The sequence below is a fragment of the Micropterus dolomieu genome, linkage group LG02 (genome assembly GCF_021292245.1).
Source record: "Micropterus dolomieu isolate WLL.071019.BEF.003 ecotype Adirondacks linkage group LG02, ASM2129224v1, whole genome shotgun sequence".
NCBI classification, from domain to species: Eukaryota; Metazoa; Chordata; class Actinopteri; order Centrarchiformes; family Centrarchidae; genus Micropterus; species Micropterus dolomieu.
In genome coordinates, this window is record NC_060151.1 from 21,214,066 (window position 1) to 21,232,107 (window position 18,042).

Sequence of the window (18,042 nt, forward strand, 5' to 3'; positions counted from 1 at the left end):
ATGCACAACACATTGACATGGGCTATTGTATTACTTTATTAAGAATTAAAAAAAATCAAAGCTATGTTACAATGTAAAGCCCCACAAATAAAGCAAAATGTTTTAATTCACTGGCTTGGTCAGTAGTATTGATTGGCAAACAAGTGCTCACCAGTAACTCAGTCCTCACTGGTGTCAAACTAGGATCATACCAGACCTACAATACAATATTTACAAGTCATTCTTGCCATGCAAGAAAAATGACATATCTGATCAAAGTTTCAGTCCACAAGATGATTTAATCTTACCTATTCAGCAATTAAATACATATCCTAAGATTGCACCCCATTAGACTGAGTAGTCATGGGGATACCTGAACCATCCTTGGCTTTGTCAGGGACAAAACTATATTGTCCCTGTTTTTTCGAGCGGCTGTGGAAAAAGATGATGATGATGATGATGATGATGACAATGAGCGACAGAAATATCAACCCCCAAATGAGCGGGGAGAGGCCTGTAATGGTTTGACCTGTAAAACAAACAAGACAAAACAACATAATTTAAAAGTGTACTTCTGACTTCTTGATGCCATAGATGTTTATTTTTCCTACAAACTATGTATGGCAACTTTAACTTCAGTTACCACTTCACTGTTCTGCACATAGTCAATAGTAATACCTTTCATTATCAGTGTGACAGATCTTGTCACATGTCCAACACTGTTGGAGGCAACACAGATGTAAACACCAGCATTGGTAGACGTGGCTCCTGTGATGCTGATGTTCGTCTGGTGCCCCCCAGTGGTCACCCTCGCATTCCCTGCATCGATGTAGTTCCAGTGGATTTTAGGAGTAGGGTTCCCATCAGCATGGCAGTGAAAAGTCACATTTTCACCCTGGGTTACCTCCTTACTGTAATTTCCCTCCTTGAACACAGGGGCATCTGTGGAGAAGAAGGTGAGATTTAATAAGAAGAATATGCTGCAGTTTATTTATAAATGTATGTATAATCCCAAACTGTCAACAAAAAACATACAAAGACTAATCTCAAACAATACAACTTACACAGAACATCAATATATAGGGTGTGACTGGCTGTTCCATGTTTGTTGGTTACTTTAAGTAAGTATTTTCCACTATCATTCTTTGTCCAGTGTGGGGAAGCCATAATTTTTCCATCTTTAAACCAGGTGACGACAGACTTAGGAATTCCCTTTGGTTCACAGTCAGTTTGGAGTTTACCATGCTCTTCAACCTCATATCTATCATTACAGGTAAACGAAGGGCTATCTGTGAACAAAATATTTAATAGAATAAATAAGGGCAAAAGAAATATAAACTCATTTCACACTTAAATACGGTGCATGGCTCTCATGTAAAATATTATGTTTATCTATATTGTAATGAAATGTACAATTTAGCAAGTCTGATGCACTCACATTCAATTGTGATATCAACAGAAGTGTTGCTCTTGCCAAGGTAATTTTCAAATTCAGCTGTGTACTTTCCAGAGTGAGTCCTGGTGAGGGGCTCAGATGCATTGATCGGTTCTCCCTGATAGTACCACTGAACAGTGGGTGCAGGTTTCCCATCAGCATGACAGGACAACATGTCTATACGGAACTCATTCTCCACACCAGTGTAATGCTCTGGACAAGCTTGGATCTGTGGCTTATCTATAAGGATCAGCATAAATTAGTACAAAAATTATTTAAGGAGTTAAGGGGTTTTTTATCAAGTTAAAAATACAACAATAAATAGTTAAGTGGAAAACTCACAATGCACAACCGCAGTGTAAGGCGATGAGGATGTAGGGGTGAGCTCTGGCCCTTTTGGTCCGAAGTGCAGCTCAGCCTCACATCTGAAAATTGATGCGTTGTAATCTCTCACAGGAGTGACTCTCAAGACGGAAGACACATTTACTGGGGCCACTCTGGTGTCATTAAAAATTTCTGTGTGCACGATTCCATTTCCTCTGTACCACTTCACTTTGAGCTTCTGTACAGGAGCCACATTGATGATGTCACACTCCAGCAGGAAGTCTGTGCCCTCCACCATCGGACTAGGATCTCTGGCAGAGACTGACATAATGTCTGGAGTCTCTGTAAATAAAATAAGGGAAAATTATTAGTAGAAAAAAACATAATAATATTCCTAAAATTGTAACCACAATTGTACAATAAATATGCATACACACATGTACTATTGAGATAAAGACAGAAGAAAATGCATAGTCTACAGACTGTATATGACTACTCACTATAAACAGTGATGGCTGGACTCACAAAACACTGGCTATTATCATTCCGAGTAATGTAGCACTCAGGTTTTATGCTCCACTCTGTCAGTTTTTTAACAGTCCAGGTGACAGTAGGAGGATTTTTAAACCCTGTGCCTCCAACTGCAGCCTCCCAGCCCATTCCAGAAACATTGGTGGCCGATGTGCTGCAGTTAACTGAAGCTGGATCCCCAAATCTCACCACCAATTCATCAGGCGACAATATTACGTGACAACCTGCCATATAAAAGCAAGCAAATTCTATCAGAGCTCAATTTTGGTACATAATAGGTAGAGTATTTAGTGATACATATTCCATATATGAACTAATGTAAAGGACACAAGGATGTATACCTCTTGGAGCTGATGCTGCAGGGCTGGTCATGGCAGCAAGGGCTGTTGTTGTGGTAGTTTTTATCACATGAACATGGATTTGTTTAATTATGTTTCCCAGATAGTTGGTAGCTTTGCAGCTGTAAGTTGCGCTGGTGTGTACTTGAGTAATGTTGAGATTATTCGTGTTCACTGTGAAATTCACCCCATCACAGGTCCAATGGAAGACAGGAGGAGGGTTCCCCTCAGCTTCACAGTTCAGGGTGACATCATTGCCCTCATTCACAGTAACATTAATATCCCCTTCGCTCTTGAGCTCAGGAGCATCTGAAGAAGTAAGAGTTTTAATTCATTAAAAAAATAGAGATCATGATAGAATGATGGAAAATTTAAAGTTTCAATAATGTTCTGTTGATCTGGAAACAAGTGAAAAAATATATAATAATAAACAGATTGACTGTGGAAAACTCACAATGCACAACCGCAGTGTAAGGCGATGAGGATGTAGGGATGAGCTCTGGCCCTTTTGGTCCGAAGTGCAGCTCAGCCTCACATCTGAAAATTGCTGCATTGTAATCTCTCACAGGAGTGACTCTCAAGACGGAAGACACATTGACTGGGGCCACTGTGGTGTCGTTAAACATTTCTGTGTGCAAAGTTTCATTTCCTCTATACCACTTCACTTTGAGCTTCTGCACAGGAGCCACATTGATGATGTCACACTTCAGCAGGAAGTCTGTGCCCTCCACCATCGGACCAGGATCTCTGGCAGAGACTGACACAGTGTCTGGAGTCTCTGTATATAAAGTAAGGTAAATATAATTAGTAGAAAAAAACATAACAAAATCCCTAGTCTACGTCTTGAAAAAAGAGGTTTTAATCTCAATGTGACTTTCTAGATAAAGGTTAAGTGTATAAGATTTAGCGGCATCCAGCGAAGAGGTTGTGAATTGCAACCAACTGTCTAGTCTACCACTCCCCCCTGTCTATTTTTGTAACCTAACCCTATTTGTTGATGTAACGGGTACTGAACTAGGCATAGATTTGGGCACTACGTTCATCTGGAAAGAAACTTATCCCTATTACAAAATACAGACATTTGTGACTGGCCATTAAATTTAGCTTATGTGAACACTGAGTGTCAAAGTAGCCTATAGCTATGGGTGCACCCTTAAAAACTCCCCAGAAATAGTCTAGGTTAGCTACACCCATCATAGCACATACAAATGTACAACAGTAGGCACAAGAAACAAAACTGAAATTGAAAACAAAAAATGAATTATAGCCTACAGAGTTTGCTCAAATGTTCAAATGATAATCTTTACATTCAAGAATCAATCATATCAAAAGTATCAAAAAAGTCACACACACATATTCACTGAACTTGAATATAAGCTACAACAATAAAAGTCGAAAAAGCACTCCATGCCTACAAAAATAACTATTGATTACAATGTTCACTCACTTGTATCCAGAAAGCAACCAGCACAAAAATAAACACATCTATCTTTCAATCATTTCCAGAAGATATGTTTTAATGTTTTCTATAGCCTAGAAAGTAAATACAGTTGTTCCAGATGGGATTCAGTCGCGCACAGAAGCCGAGAGCGTGGCTCACATGAGGAGTGCAGACACCCCGCTGCTACAAGTGAGCATGCAGCCGGAGACTCGCTCCATGTCTGAAAAGGTCTTGAGACACACAAGCACACATACACGCACTCTAAAACATGTGGCCAGTTGCGTGGAAGTTAACACCAATTTATTAACGGTCACCAATATTTGGCAGAGAAACAGAGAGAGAGACACGGATACGGTGGATGCGGCGATTCTTCTGCTTGCTATATTCTAAATTATTCTCTATAATTAGACTTTATCATCACTGCCGCTGGTCACGTTGACAATTAACAACAGGTCAAAACAGCCCTGCCACCGGGTCCAGTCTCCCGACTTTCTTTGAACGTACATATTCAATGTTGTGACTAGCATCTACACAGACAGAATTCTACAAGAAGAAGAAGAATGTAGTGACAAAACGCGCTCTGTAACACTGTTTGTCCATTTTGGGCTACTGTAGAAACATGGTGATGTCCATGTAGGGAAGACCCACAGTTATGTAGATAGAAATGGCTCATTCTAAAGTAATAAAAACATAACAGTTCATTATTTCAGGTCTTCATACACCACTTGATACACTTATGCATCTTATATTGCATTTCTGTCAATAGATCCTTAGAAATATTACACACTGGACCTTTAAATAAAAGTTAGATTTACTTTGTCAATGTTTTCCGTTGTATAATATTCTTTTGAAATAACACTTACTGTATACAATGATTTCTAGGTCTTTGCTGCATTCATAGTCCTTCAGCTGTATTTTGCACTTAGCCGTTACACTCCAGTCTGACAGTAAAATATAGCAGTTGATAAAACTGTCAATTTCGTTTTCAGACAGTGGTTTTTCAACATTATTTACAGTCTGCATCCAGTGCATCCCAGTATGATTCATGTCACTGCTGGTGCAGTTTACCAAGACTGAATCTCCATATTCTCCTATAACCTCAGGAGGATCCAGAATGAGAGGGTTGTTCTCAATGGGGCACATACTGTCTGCATCTGTGGATAGACAAATGGCAATGTTTTTATTAAAGTAAATGGAGGGTAAATAAATGAATAACTAGCAATATAAGAAAATGCTTAAATTAATGAATAAATAAATAATTGTGTAATTGAATCATTAAATAAAACCATTAAAAAAATAGCATATATTTACACATTTTTATGTATTTATATATTTGCTTGCAGTCCTGAAAAAACCCTCATAGAATTCTAGCTAATGGTATGCTGTCATGTTCCCAGTAATAACATCCACCTGAAAATTTTAAACTTTAAAGATTTAAAGATAAAGACTTCTAATTTAATGTAGTGGGACAGCATCTTGAGACAGACATCTTGTTTTAGTATTTCAAAAAGTACAACTATACAGCACCCTCTATAGGTTGAAATTTAGTTCAAGCGCCATAAACTACATGTGCTGTGCTAAGATCTCCTACATGGTTGTATTACCGTTAATTTTAGATGTACTCCACCCAAGACACACACTCTATGCAGTCAGAGTCATGTATCACAGATAGTATTGAGGAAGTTTTTACCACAGACTTTATAACACCTACCTCTCCCACTCTTAAGGTTTTTTTTTCCATTTACAGTTTTCTGTTTCACTCCATTCTGTTAAAAAGTCAACGACTACAGACATGAAAATTTTTATTGTCCTCCTTTATCTTTATTACCTCTAACAGCTCACAATCAAAAGAAATCTTTTATTGTATAAAATATAATTATTTAATATACATTTTTCCGGTTTTGTAGCTACCATCACTGGTAACACAAGGAGCTGTCTTAACTTTAAGCAAGTCAGAAATAACCAGGATTTTAATGTTTTATCACAATAAAATAAAGAATAACATTTAAGACCCACACAGAGCTACTGTAGAGCATCATTAGCACTCACCACACAGTAAAAATATGAACATTAGAGAGCCCAACATCCTGAGAGGCAGCATGCTTGATCAGCACGTGGGAGGAGGGAGATGGGAGGTAGACAGCTGGTGTGTTTAGGGATCGTCCAGCAGATGTCCAGCTTCAGTACCTGGATAATGATGAATCCTGGCTCAGAGCTGAAGATGATGACCTGCTGCTGACGGTTACACAACCTTAGAGAGAAAACAAGAAGGCAGAAGAGGGGAATTCTCCGCCCCAGTGAACAGGAAACTGCATCTACAACGGAAATATGACACCACAACCACAGTCAGTTCTTCATGTAACCATTCATTGAATCTTAATATTTATTTAGTATTAAAAAGGAGATAATTTGGCGTAATTTTCTTAAAAAGTATATTAGAAATTGTAAAACCTAATATTTTGTCAGGATATTGCAACAGAGGACAGACACTCAGTACATGTTAGTCATTATGCACTATATTATAGGCCTACACTACATTATGACTCACTATACAAAGGTACAGACTGGTGTCCATTAAACATTTTTTATTAAACAGACACACTGGCTCAACACTGTACAGGGTTAACACCAAAACATGTTTCTTAAGGCCCTCTAGAGTGGCATGGCTCTAGAACTGGCAATGCCTGAAATGGCACAGCACCGCTTAGACTATGCCTCCCCCTGGAGACAACAGGTAAGACTTCCTTTCTGCCACAACAATGAGGTCTTCACATGTCCACTCTTACTTTTAATAATCCCCCTTTTCCCCCCACCCCTTCCACTCCTCAGCAATGTGTGCTGTATACTCCACATGAAAATCTCATTTGGCATGTTCTCTGGCTGCTGCTGAATATTGTGCTGCAGGCTGTGGTGTAGTCTGGCCAGAGTGGCTAGGAAGGTGGTAGGTAGACAGACTCAGACATCATATGTTCACAGAGGTGATTATTTTATTTACAGTGGTCTGCAGTTCACGGATAATTCGACAATCAAATCAACAAAAAGACTTAAGTAAATATAAGAAAATAATGCATTAAACTTGTAGCAACGCTAACAAAGGGCACATGTTCACAGCAGCACAGACTCACCTCTTTATCCCCTTGGAAGCACAAATCCCACTGTTTATATTGGGTGGTTGATTCACACCCAACTGCTTCAGCCCATCCCATTCTGATGCAGGTTGATCTACTCCATAACATTAATACCTAGAAATCTCTTAACATTTGGAACGTAGTTACCAGTTATCTCCGCTCTCACTGCCTAGAAAACAGGTCAGGGTTATTCACACATTTATTTATAATAATCAAAAACAACCAAAAGAAACATTGCTATAAAGAAAGAAAACCCACTACTTGGTTTGGCTAGGTGATGTCATCAATGAGCACCATATTCCTATAAAACAGGAAATGCTTAGGCCAATTAAACCATGTTTAAACTTGCAACCTAATAAAATGGAGCTGAAACTAACTTATGACTGTGTTTACTCTAACTTATCATGTGCTTTGCTGTCGACTGTGTTATGACCTGACTCAAAAGGCCACAACAAAAGGGAGACACACCCTGGTAAAAGTTTAACAAAATATGTTTATTTAAACCAAAATTAACCAAATTAAGAAGTATTTCAAACTAACATTAAAGTATGAGGTATGTAGTCTGTGGTTTCAGTAGTGTCTGTGCAGGATGATGGTTGCATGGGTGTATGTGTGAAGGTGTTGTAGCATGCAAACAAGACAAATACCACAACACAACAGTCCAACCAAAGAAAACCAAACTAAATGGAAAACCAGGGAGCCGGCCGCAGGGAGGTCTGACCTGGTCTTGCCAGCAGCCCCTTGCCGAATGAGAAAATAGTCCCAAATACTCTACAGGGCAATTAGCCCAGGTGCCCAGAACCACTGCAATCAGCTCCTCCTCCACGAGAGAGAAAGAGAGTGACAGGCCACACCCACTCATGACCCCACAGGGTGTCACAACTGTAACATAATGCAAACACAAACAACCCGGGATAGTAAGTGGTGCACTTTTACACAAGCTATGGTAAATTACCAAGAAATAAACACTTATATATGTATAAACTAGAAGGTAATGGCCTGTATGGGACCAGTGGTGAACTAACCCACTTCGTCACACAGGCACATATAGTACATACAGTCTGGAATTGCAATCATAAGTCAATTAATCGCTTAGTTGATCGACAAAATTAATGCGCAACTATTTTAATAATTAGTTGGTAGGCTACATTGTGTTTCTTGCCTTCGTCTGTTCCTTATCCAATAGAGCAATTTATGACAAAATCAAGCTCAGACAAGTCTGTTAAACGATTCCTGACAAGTTGGACCATGTTCTTCTCTACTGCCCTTCAGGTAAAATCAAAGAGACAAAACACAGATTAATGAGATGTGGGTTAGCTTGATCACAGAACACAGTTAAAAGGTTAAGACAGAGAGGCCTGTGATCCATCACCACAATAACATCTAACCAATAGTCAGTGTTAGGGGTTTAATTTAATTTAATCATTAATCAACTTACAACATTATTTTTGCTTAAGGTAATTTAGATGTGGAAAATAACTGTCCTATATTTGACTTACAATAGGAATAGTAGTAAAATAATCAAATGGCAAGATTTTAAAGTGTAAAAGGGACAATTTATTCATATCTGAATGATTTAAAACACGAGCAGTTGTTACAGTAGACAATCCCTTCCAAAAGTATTGGAACGGTAAGGCAAATTCCTTTGTTTTTGTTGTTCACTGAAGACATTTGGGTTGAAGATCAAAAGATGAGTATGAGACAAGAGTTCAGAATTTCAGCTCTCATTTCCTGGTATTCACATGTGTTAAACAACTTAGGACATATCACCATTTGAATTAGACCACAGCATTCTTTGGTGAGCAAAAGTAATGGAACAAATAATCTTAAAGAAAATAACATTTAATATTTGGTGGCACCCTTGCTTGCAATAACTGCCTCAACTGCCTCAAGCCTGCGACCCATCGATATCACCAAACTGTTGCATTTTTCGTTTGTGATGCTATTCCAGGCTTTTACCGCAGCTTCTTTAAGTTCTTGTTTGTTTCGGGGTGTTTCTCCCTTCAGTCTCCACTTAAGGAGGTGAAATGTATGCTCTACTGGGTTAAGGTCAGGTGACTGACTTGGCCAGACTAAAATCACTTCCACTTTTTCCCCCTAATGAAGTCCTTTGTTTTGTTGGCAGTGTGCTTTGGGTGCATTATAAACTGATAAACCGATGAGTTTCAATGCATTTCTTCGTAAATTGGCAGACAAAATGTTTCTGTCCACTTCTGAATTTATTCTGCTGCTACCGTGATCAGTTACATCATCAATAAATATTATGCACGCCTAAACCATGACATTACCTCCACCATGCTTCACAGATGAGCTTGTATGCTTTGGATCATAAGCAGTTCCTTTGTTTCTCCACACTTTGGCCTTTCCATCACTTTGGTAGAGATTCATCTTGGTCTCATCAGTCCATAAGATCGTGTTACAGAACTTTTGCATCTCATCTCTGTACTTCTTTGCAAATTTCAATCTGGCCTTCTGATTCTTCCTGCTGATGAGTGGTTTCAATCTTGTGGTGTGGCCTCTATATTTCTGCTCTCTGAGTCTTCTTCCAACAGTGGATTTTGATACCTTCACCCCTGCACTGTAGAGGTCGTTGGTGAGGTCACTTACTGATTTTGGGGGGGTTTTCTTCACAGCTCTCACAATATTTCTGTCATCAACTACTGTTGTTTTCCTTGGCCGACCTGTTCGACCTCTGTTGCTCAGTACACCAGTAGTTTCTTTCTTTTTCAGGACTTTCCAAATAGTTGTGCTTGCTTTGCCCAATGTTTGTCCAATGGCTCTGGTCGATTTTCTCAGCTTGACAGTGGCTTGCTTTTCTCCAATAGACAGCTCTCTGGTCTTCATGTTGGTTTATCCTTACAGGAAATGCAGTTGTGGGAAATTTTATGTGGTGGCTTTTCCCTCATTGAAATAGAAATCACAACTTACCACTGAATAAAAGGTTTTACAATCATTTATTTACAGGAATATAAAAATGAGCATGGATTACAGAAAAGCTTAAGAATCAGTAAATATTACTGATAATAATACTACTTCGGAAGTCGGGAGAATCACACTACCCCGACTTTGTGATCCAAGATGGCTGTCGGGGTATCAACAGTTAGTGAAAGCTCTAGTTTATACTGTTTATTAGCACTTCTGTGTACTTGTGTCTCATAGAAATGTTCGTACACAAAGTGCTGTCCAACAACTGTCTGTGGACGTGTTGCTACAGTGTTTAGTATGAGTAAATACATTTACATTTATTCATTTAGCTGACACTTTTATCCAAAGCGACTTACAATTGCTATACATGTCAGAGGTCGCACGCCTCACGTCCACAGACAGTTGTTGGACAGCACTTTGTGTACGAACATTTCTATGAGACACAAGTACACAGAAGTGCTAATAAACAGTATAAACTAGAGCTTTCACAAACTGTTGAAAGCCAAGGGACTTGGCTTTGTTCCCCTGAGGGCTTGTTTCCTTTAACTGTAATGTCTATTTTAAAAGTCTATTTGCGCGTATTTTAATCAAATATCTTCCTACAATCAAACCTTTATTGTCAAACAGTTATACCGTTCTTAGTTTTAAGCATTTGATAAAAACGAAAACAACTATCAGTAGTTAAACCTTAAAAAGGGTTAACATTTCGTAGAGACCATGTCAGATTAAGAAACTTAACTAGCTTTCTGGATAATATTGGCTGTTACACATTCTTTCTTAAATATATGAGAGCAAGGTATACGAACATGGCATCATATATGAACAATAAACGGTAAGATTAAACAGCATTTCAGAACGTTGGCATGTAATACTTATTTTGTCCTTTTGGGTGAACTCTGGTTCCATGAGGAGACTGAAGATAGCAAATGATTATTTCTTTAAACAATCATTTGCTCAGGAGCTGGGGGAATTAATTATTTAACACAGGATAACATTTCGGTTATATATCATTTCTAAGTATAAGAAGTCAGAAAGAGCTGGAAATAAAGCATTAGTTAAAAACATCACTTAAACGAATGTCAGGAATCCTTGCTGAAAATTAAAACACTGGGAAATTAACTCATATGGATTCTTCTTTTCAATAGCAACAACACAGTAATATAGCTACTCTAATGGAGTGGAGAGACCTGTTTAGTAACTTAACAAAGATTATTTAATTAAACAAGGTTACTGGACTGTGTCCTTTCTCCAGCGTCAGTTTCTCACCAATTCACATCTGGGTGTGAAGAGGAGAATATCCTTTGATTTTGATTTTAAACAAAGGGGAAGGTCAGTTGTCATGGTTACGTGTTTGGAGGGGTAGTTTAGGTTTCCTGCCCTCCCTCCTAAAAGAGTTCTGATAGGCTGTTCAGGAGAAAGTTATTTTCTGGTTAGTGTTAGCATTTGTCATTTTAACAGTCAGGCACTGATTCTTATCTCGGCTGCACCAAAGGTGGCAAGTTTTACGATCGAACTGCCCAAAACAGCACTTAGGGAAAGTCAACCTTTCACCCCCTACTTGTGGGTTGCTTCAGCTGTCTCTTGAGGGTTGAAATCTCAACCCCCCTCCTTTTCTTTCTTTCAGGGAGAGAGAAAGAATTTGGGATCTCCAAATTTATTTGATATATAAATGAACAAATCCATACTGGCTGATCCACTACACACTTTTTCTCTGTCAAAATATGGAGTGTTACAGAAATCTAAACCTGGTTTATAGTATATTCAGATTACTAAATGTATACTGTTATTTGGTTGGCTAAATTCCTGCACTGTCTTTATAGGTTTGAACCAAGGATGAAAACTTAGACTAGTCATGCAGAGCTATTTAATGTGTGGACAATCAATCTAAAAGGCAACACCTGGGCAACAAGAAACATCTGTCAGTAACATGTTCCAATAGTTTTGCTCACTTGAAAAATGGGTGGGTTCAAACATAGGGTGGTATGTCCAAAGTTGTTTAACACATCTAGATGTGAATTCCCACGAAAAGAGAGCAGAAATTCTGAACTCTTGTCTCATACTAATTTTTTGATCTTAAACCCAAGTGTCTTCGGTGAACAACAGAAACAAAGGAATTTGCCTTACCGTTCCAATACTGCGGACTGTATTTGCATCCAGTGCAACCTCACCACATCAACAGAACAGAAGACAAAGGTTGCAATTATCTACTGACTCACCATCAAACACATGAATCTAGGATTAGATTCATAATTAGTGAAAGGTTAATGTGCTGCCACTAAACCAAAAAACTATGTTGTTTTACCCCGTAACCTCAAACACATAAAATAACCAGGCAGTGAAGGCAGCATCAAATCAAAATACAATTGAAACGGCAATGAGCAAATAAGAATAACTATCTGTGTATACATAAAGAAGCACAAAGGGTAACTTTGATACAGTGCCTGTTGGTCAAGTTCTGTACAACCGACAGTAAAATAATGTCCATATTAGAAGAGAAACGTGAAAGAGGGAAATTTAGATGCAGGGCCAAGGCAGAGCAGCACAACTGGAGAGTTAAGGTAACCTATTTGGAAGTGCAGTTCCATTAACCTGTAGCCACAGTAATTTCCAGAGTTACAGATTCATGGTGAAACCTTGCATCAGAATAACTGGGGAGGGTGAAACTGAAACATCTGAATTTTTGAGGTCCTTATTAATTGTAGATTGTCAATTGCATGACTAAGAGGCCTGATTCCTTTATTATCTCATTATACAAATATAAGAGAGTCAAATTATTTGGATCCTCGAGATAGCAGCAACAATTGCATTAAAAACAATAGGAAAAGCAGTTAAATGATATTACAATACAAAATGCAGTACAATATGAATACCGTGGTCAGCAAACCAGATAGTCATTTTGGCACTGTGGGCAGGTGCCAAGTCCTGCTGGAAAAGCAAATCAGCATCTCCATAAAGCTTGTCAGCACATGGAAGCATAAAGTGCTTTAAAATCTCCTGGTAGACGGCTGCATTGGCTCTGGTCTTGATAAAACACAGTGGACCAACACCAGCAGATGACATGGCACCCCAAATCATCACAGACTATGAAAACTTCACACTGGACTTCAAGCAACTTGGATTGTGTGCCTCTCCACTAGTCCTGCAGACTCTGGGATATTGATTTCCATATGAAATGCAGAATTTACTTTCATCTGAAAAGAGGACTTTTGGAGCACTGAGTCCAGTTTTTTTTCTCCTTAGCCCAGGAAAGATGCTTTTGTTGTTGTCTCTGGTTCAGGAGTGGCTTGACACTAGGGATGTGACACTTGTAGCTCATTTCCTGGACACGTCTTTACGTGGTGGCTCTTGATGCACTGATTCCAGCCTCAGTCAACTCCCTGTGAAGCTCACCCAGGTTCTTGAAATGGCTTTGTTTGACGATCCTCTCAAGGCTGCGTTCATCACTGTTGCTTGTGCACCTTTTCCTACCACACTTTAAGCTTTCAGTCACCTTTCAGCAATGACCTTCTGTGGCTTACCCACCTTGTTGAGGGTGTCAATAAGTGTCTTCTGGACAACTGACATGTCAGAAGCTTTCTCCGTGATTGTGATTTTGTGTGCTGAACCATACTGAGAGATTAAAGGCTCTACTCAGGTCGACATTTAATTTTTCAGTTAATACATTGAGATATGGATTTTTAATATCCGTGAGCTGTAAGCCGTAATCATCAGTATCAGAGGTTTTCAGAGTGTGAGCTGTGCCTCCCCAGTGGGGCTCCAGATAGTTTCAAGGGAGGCTCAATGAACTGAAGTGAAAAAGAATTGCATTAGTCATCAAAAGGAGATGACATAGAAGAGCCTGAATGTGTGTGATTTGGTTAAAGAGAGTTCAGCAGTTTTGGGGATTCCTGGTGTGAGACTGACTTTTTTTATTGTATTGGTGTCATCTGAAGTTTTGTCGACAAGCAATATTAGCCTATCATGGCTCAAATGTGGAATCAAAAAACATCATCATCATCCCAAAGGAATCCAGGAATTAAGTAAACTAAGGAGGGGTTGGGGTCACATTTTCTCAAGCTTTGTCTGACGGGAGGCCCACAGCCTCAGACTTTGAAAACCCCTGGTCTAGTGTGTCCAAATATTTTTCATAGTGAAGGAAAAAGGGAAAGACTAGCTTTCATATCTGCGTAATAACTAAATCCTTAATATTGAAGGGCCAGTACACTGAACCACAAATGACACCGGCCACTGTGCTACATCCTGACAGCTTGTGTTGTTGGGGCCTGAGCATGAAACATGCAAGGAGCCTATTGGAACTGAAGGAATTACATATTTTTTCTGCAAATTAATCAGATTTTTGAAGGCCTAAACATGTCCAAAAACTCACCAAACTTTCCGCACAAATCAGGAAGGGCAAAAAATTGCATATTTTATGTGTCTCACACAAGCGAGAAGCTTCTGGCCTACAATATGAAGCGAATGCGGAAGTCCCTGAAACCTGCATTCTATTGAAAATCCAGCAGGGGGCTCTGGTTTGAAAAAGAAGTCCGGCTCCATTAGAAATAATTGGAAAATGACCCTACTTCTTAGCTGAATAATTACCCCAGTAAACACTTTCCTGATGAATTTATGGTCTCAGTCGCTAGTTTCAAGTCTTCTTCAATACAAAATGATGTTCATTTAGTAAATTATGGTCCCATTTATTTTAAAATAGACCAAAAAGCAGAGTATGTTTCAGGGCAGGATTATCTATGATTGACAAGTTGTTACCATAGCGACCTGTCAATCAGGCTAGAGCCGACTTGTACCCTCGACACTGTGTAAATTTAACCAGCGCCGTTGAAAAAGCTTATTAGAGTTGGCTGTTCACTTTCTCTGGTGAGTACATTTAGTTTTAAGACTGTAGTACGTTAGACAAAGTTATCAGCCTAGTTAAAATGACAGTTAAGGTGAGTTACAGTTGCACCTAGCTAAGCAAGCTAGCTAGCTTAGCACACAGCCGTTAGCTCCGCCGTATCGTCACTTCCGGGCACTTCCTGGTTGCAAAAACTTGACATGGCGGGGCCCTATCGGCCAAACTTCAGGCTTCAAAACGGCAGTCCACAAACCAACTGGTGACGTCACGGTGACTACATCCATTTCTTATATACAGTCTATGGTCTCACACATGGGCAAGGACAATATGGTTTGCTAGCGCCCCCTACAGAGCAGCCCCAGGCCAAAGTTTCACCTACGTGTACAAAATGTCTGGTGTTGATGCATCAAAAAAGCCTCTTGGAATGATGCCCGATGCAATTTACACACTTCGTACTTTAACAAAGTCTTCCTGGAGAATAAATCCGATTTTCTCTCTGCAGTCTAAACCCGTTGAGTTTGTACAAATTTTTGTCGACAAGCATGCCAGTGGCATCAAAAATTGATGATTCGCAATGAAACAGGAAGTTGTTATAACTTCAGTGTATATGCTCACAAATGTACTAAATTTGAAATGTATAATCAGAGTTCTGCTCTGAACACATCCATATGCCAGTGTTCACTCAAAGTCATAGCGCCACCTGATGGCAACAGGAAATTCCACATTTTACACTGTGATGGACTACTCCTAGCGGGTTGACCGTATCAACTTTAAAACTGTTCCAGAAAACACTTAGCATGCTTTTAATGCCATGTGGTAAAACTTGTGAGTTTTGTGTGTCCGCTTTGTGCTGCCCTGACATATCCTTACACCCCCCACATGGATCAGTTCATCATCAATCATCACGCATTACGTCCTCAAGAACTGATAAATACATGAATTGATGCTGGCAGATACAGTATACCAATTCACATATAGTTTTTCAATTCATGAATGACTCAGTTAAGAGCTGGAGATTGCATCACATATAATAATGATAACAATACAGTTCCCCAGTTAGTCACCCAGTCCTGTTTTTTCCAGTTTTATTATATACTGTACAATAATGTTATATAAAGCCTACATGTTTTTATATGACCAACAATTCTGTTTTTTTAACACATCAAACATGTCAAGAGGATTAAAATGCAAACTCAGGCACTGACAATAATCAAGGCCACAGAGTGAAAGCAAAACATGTCAAACCAATTTTAAATTATGTATGTAAGCAATGAAGGGTATAGATGCACAATATATTGACATGTGCTTTTGTGTAACTTTATTGAGAATTAAAAGAAGGTCCTAATCAGTAACTCTCCCTCATAAAGGCATTTTTACATCTGTCCTCACTGGTGTGAACCTAGGATCATACCAGACCTAAACTAGAATAGGCATTTCCTTAAGAAAATGCGTGTGAGAGCTGCCAGCTATGTTTTACAATTGCTACCGCTGTCGGTGCAATGTGCAGCTCCATCAGCTAAGAGACTCAGTGATGTGCTGCACACTTGTTCAGCAAACATATGTGTTAATTTTGGTTAACGTGCTGTAAGCAGGGTTTTGTCCATCAATCTCTACTACTACTACTACTACTCAGATACTACTACTACGACTACTCAGATACACTGTGAAGGGAAGGCTTTCAAGTTTCTTTGTCAATCATGTCTTATTCTGACAAAAAAAAATGTCTCCTAAGCACCAATAGAAGGCATGTTTTGCTTCTTCTGTGATGGCTACTGCACTGTTGAAGAATAAAATAAATAAACATACATTTATCTGACGCTTTTATCCAAAGAGACTTGAACCCGGGCCTCTCACACCAAAATCTTATCCATTGCGCCATCACGGCTATTGAGTTATCAAGCTATTAAGTCTTTCACAGCACAATTCTTTGGCTGTTCATTTATTTTATTCTTCAACAGCGAAGTAGCCATCAAAGAGCAAAACATGCCTTCTATTGGTGCTTAGGAGCCATTTTTTTGTCAGAAGACATGATTGACAAAGATACTTGAAAGCCTTCCCTTCATAGGAACACAGTCATTTTAAAATGCATAAAAATATTAATATAAAATCAACCATTACAGATATCAGCAACACAGGTAATTGCACCCATCTCATGAAGAAGATGTACAATTTGAAGTTGAAAGCAAGTTTGTAGGACAAATGGTACAGGACTAGTTAGATGCCAAAAAACAGCGGAATAAATGATAATAATAATAATAATAATAAAGAGCGAAGAGAACAAAAGTGTGAGAGCTGCAGCTCTTGAATACATATCCTAAGATTGCACCCCATTAGACTGAGTAGTCATGGGGATACCTGAACCATCCTTGGCTTTGTCAGGGACAAAACTATATTGTCCCTGTTTTTTCGAGCGGCTGTTGAAACAGATCACGATGATGATGATGATGATGATTATGAGGAGGAGGAGGAGGAGGATGCCAATGAGCAATATCAACCCCCAAATGAGCAGTGAGAGGCCTGCAATAGTTTGACCTGTAAGACAAACAAGACAAAACAACATAAATTGAAAGCGAACTTCTTGATGCCATAAATGTTTATTTTTCCTACAAACTATGTATGGCAACTTTAACATCAGTTACCACTTCACTGTTCTGCACATAGTCAATAGTAATACCTTTCATTATCAGTGTGACAGATCTTGTCACATGTCCAACACTGTTGGAGGCAACACAGATGTAAACACCAGCATTGGTAGACGTGGCTCCTGTGATGCTGATATTCGTCTGGTACCCCCCAGTGGTCACCCTCACATTCCCTGCATCGGTGTAATTCCAGTGGATTTTAGGAGAAGGGTTCCCGTCAGCATGGCAGTGAAAAGTCACATTTTCACCCTGGGTTACCTCCTTACTGTAATTTCCCTCCTTGAACACAGGGGCATCTGTGGAGAAGAAGGTGAGATTTAATAAGAAGAATATGCTGCAGTTTATTTATAAATGTATGTATAATCCCAAACTGTCAACAAAAAACATACAAAGACTAATCTCAAACAATACAACTTACACAGAACATCAATATATAGGGTGTGACTGGCTGTTCCATGTTTGTTG

General features: G+C 39.1%; 1 protein-coding gene across 2 annotated transcripts in view; it reads right to left on the reverse strand.

The window, feature by feature from the left end:
• Positions 1-12: 12 nt before the first annotated feature.
• Positions 13-18,042, reverse strand: part of LOC123958727 (hemicentin-1-like) — a 23,426-nt gene continuing 5,396 nt past the window's right edge. Inside the window, exons 1-10 of one of the 2 annotated variants that reach the window (XM_046032296.1) lie at positions 6,098-6,285; positions 4,912-5,202; positions 3,062-3,385; positions 2,611-2,916; positions 2,239-2,493; positions 1,757-2,080; positions 1,418-1,654; positions 1,044-1,268; positions 658-921; positions 13-508 (exon numbers count right to left, since the gene is read on the reverse strand). In XM_046032296.1, coding sequence (XP_045888252.1) covers positions 312-508; positions 658-921; positions 1,044-1,268; positions 1,418-1,654; positions 1,757-2,080; positions 2,239-2,493; positions 2,611-2,916; positions 3,062-3,385; positions 4,912-5,202; positions 6,098-6,149 — 2,475 coding nt within the window. In that variant the 5' untranslated portion in view covers positions 6,150-6,285 and the 3' untranslated portion in view covers positions 13-311. Of the gene's footprint in view, positions 509-657; positions 922-1,043; positions 1,269-1,417; positions 1,655-1,756; positions 2,081-2,238; positions 2,494-2,610; positions 2,917-3,061; positions 3,386-4,911; positions 5,203-6,097; positions 6,286-18,042 lie in introns of those variants that run through there. The other variant, XM_046032303.1, reaches the window with a different exon arrangement.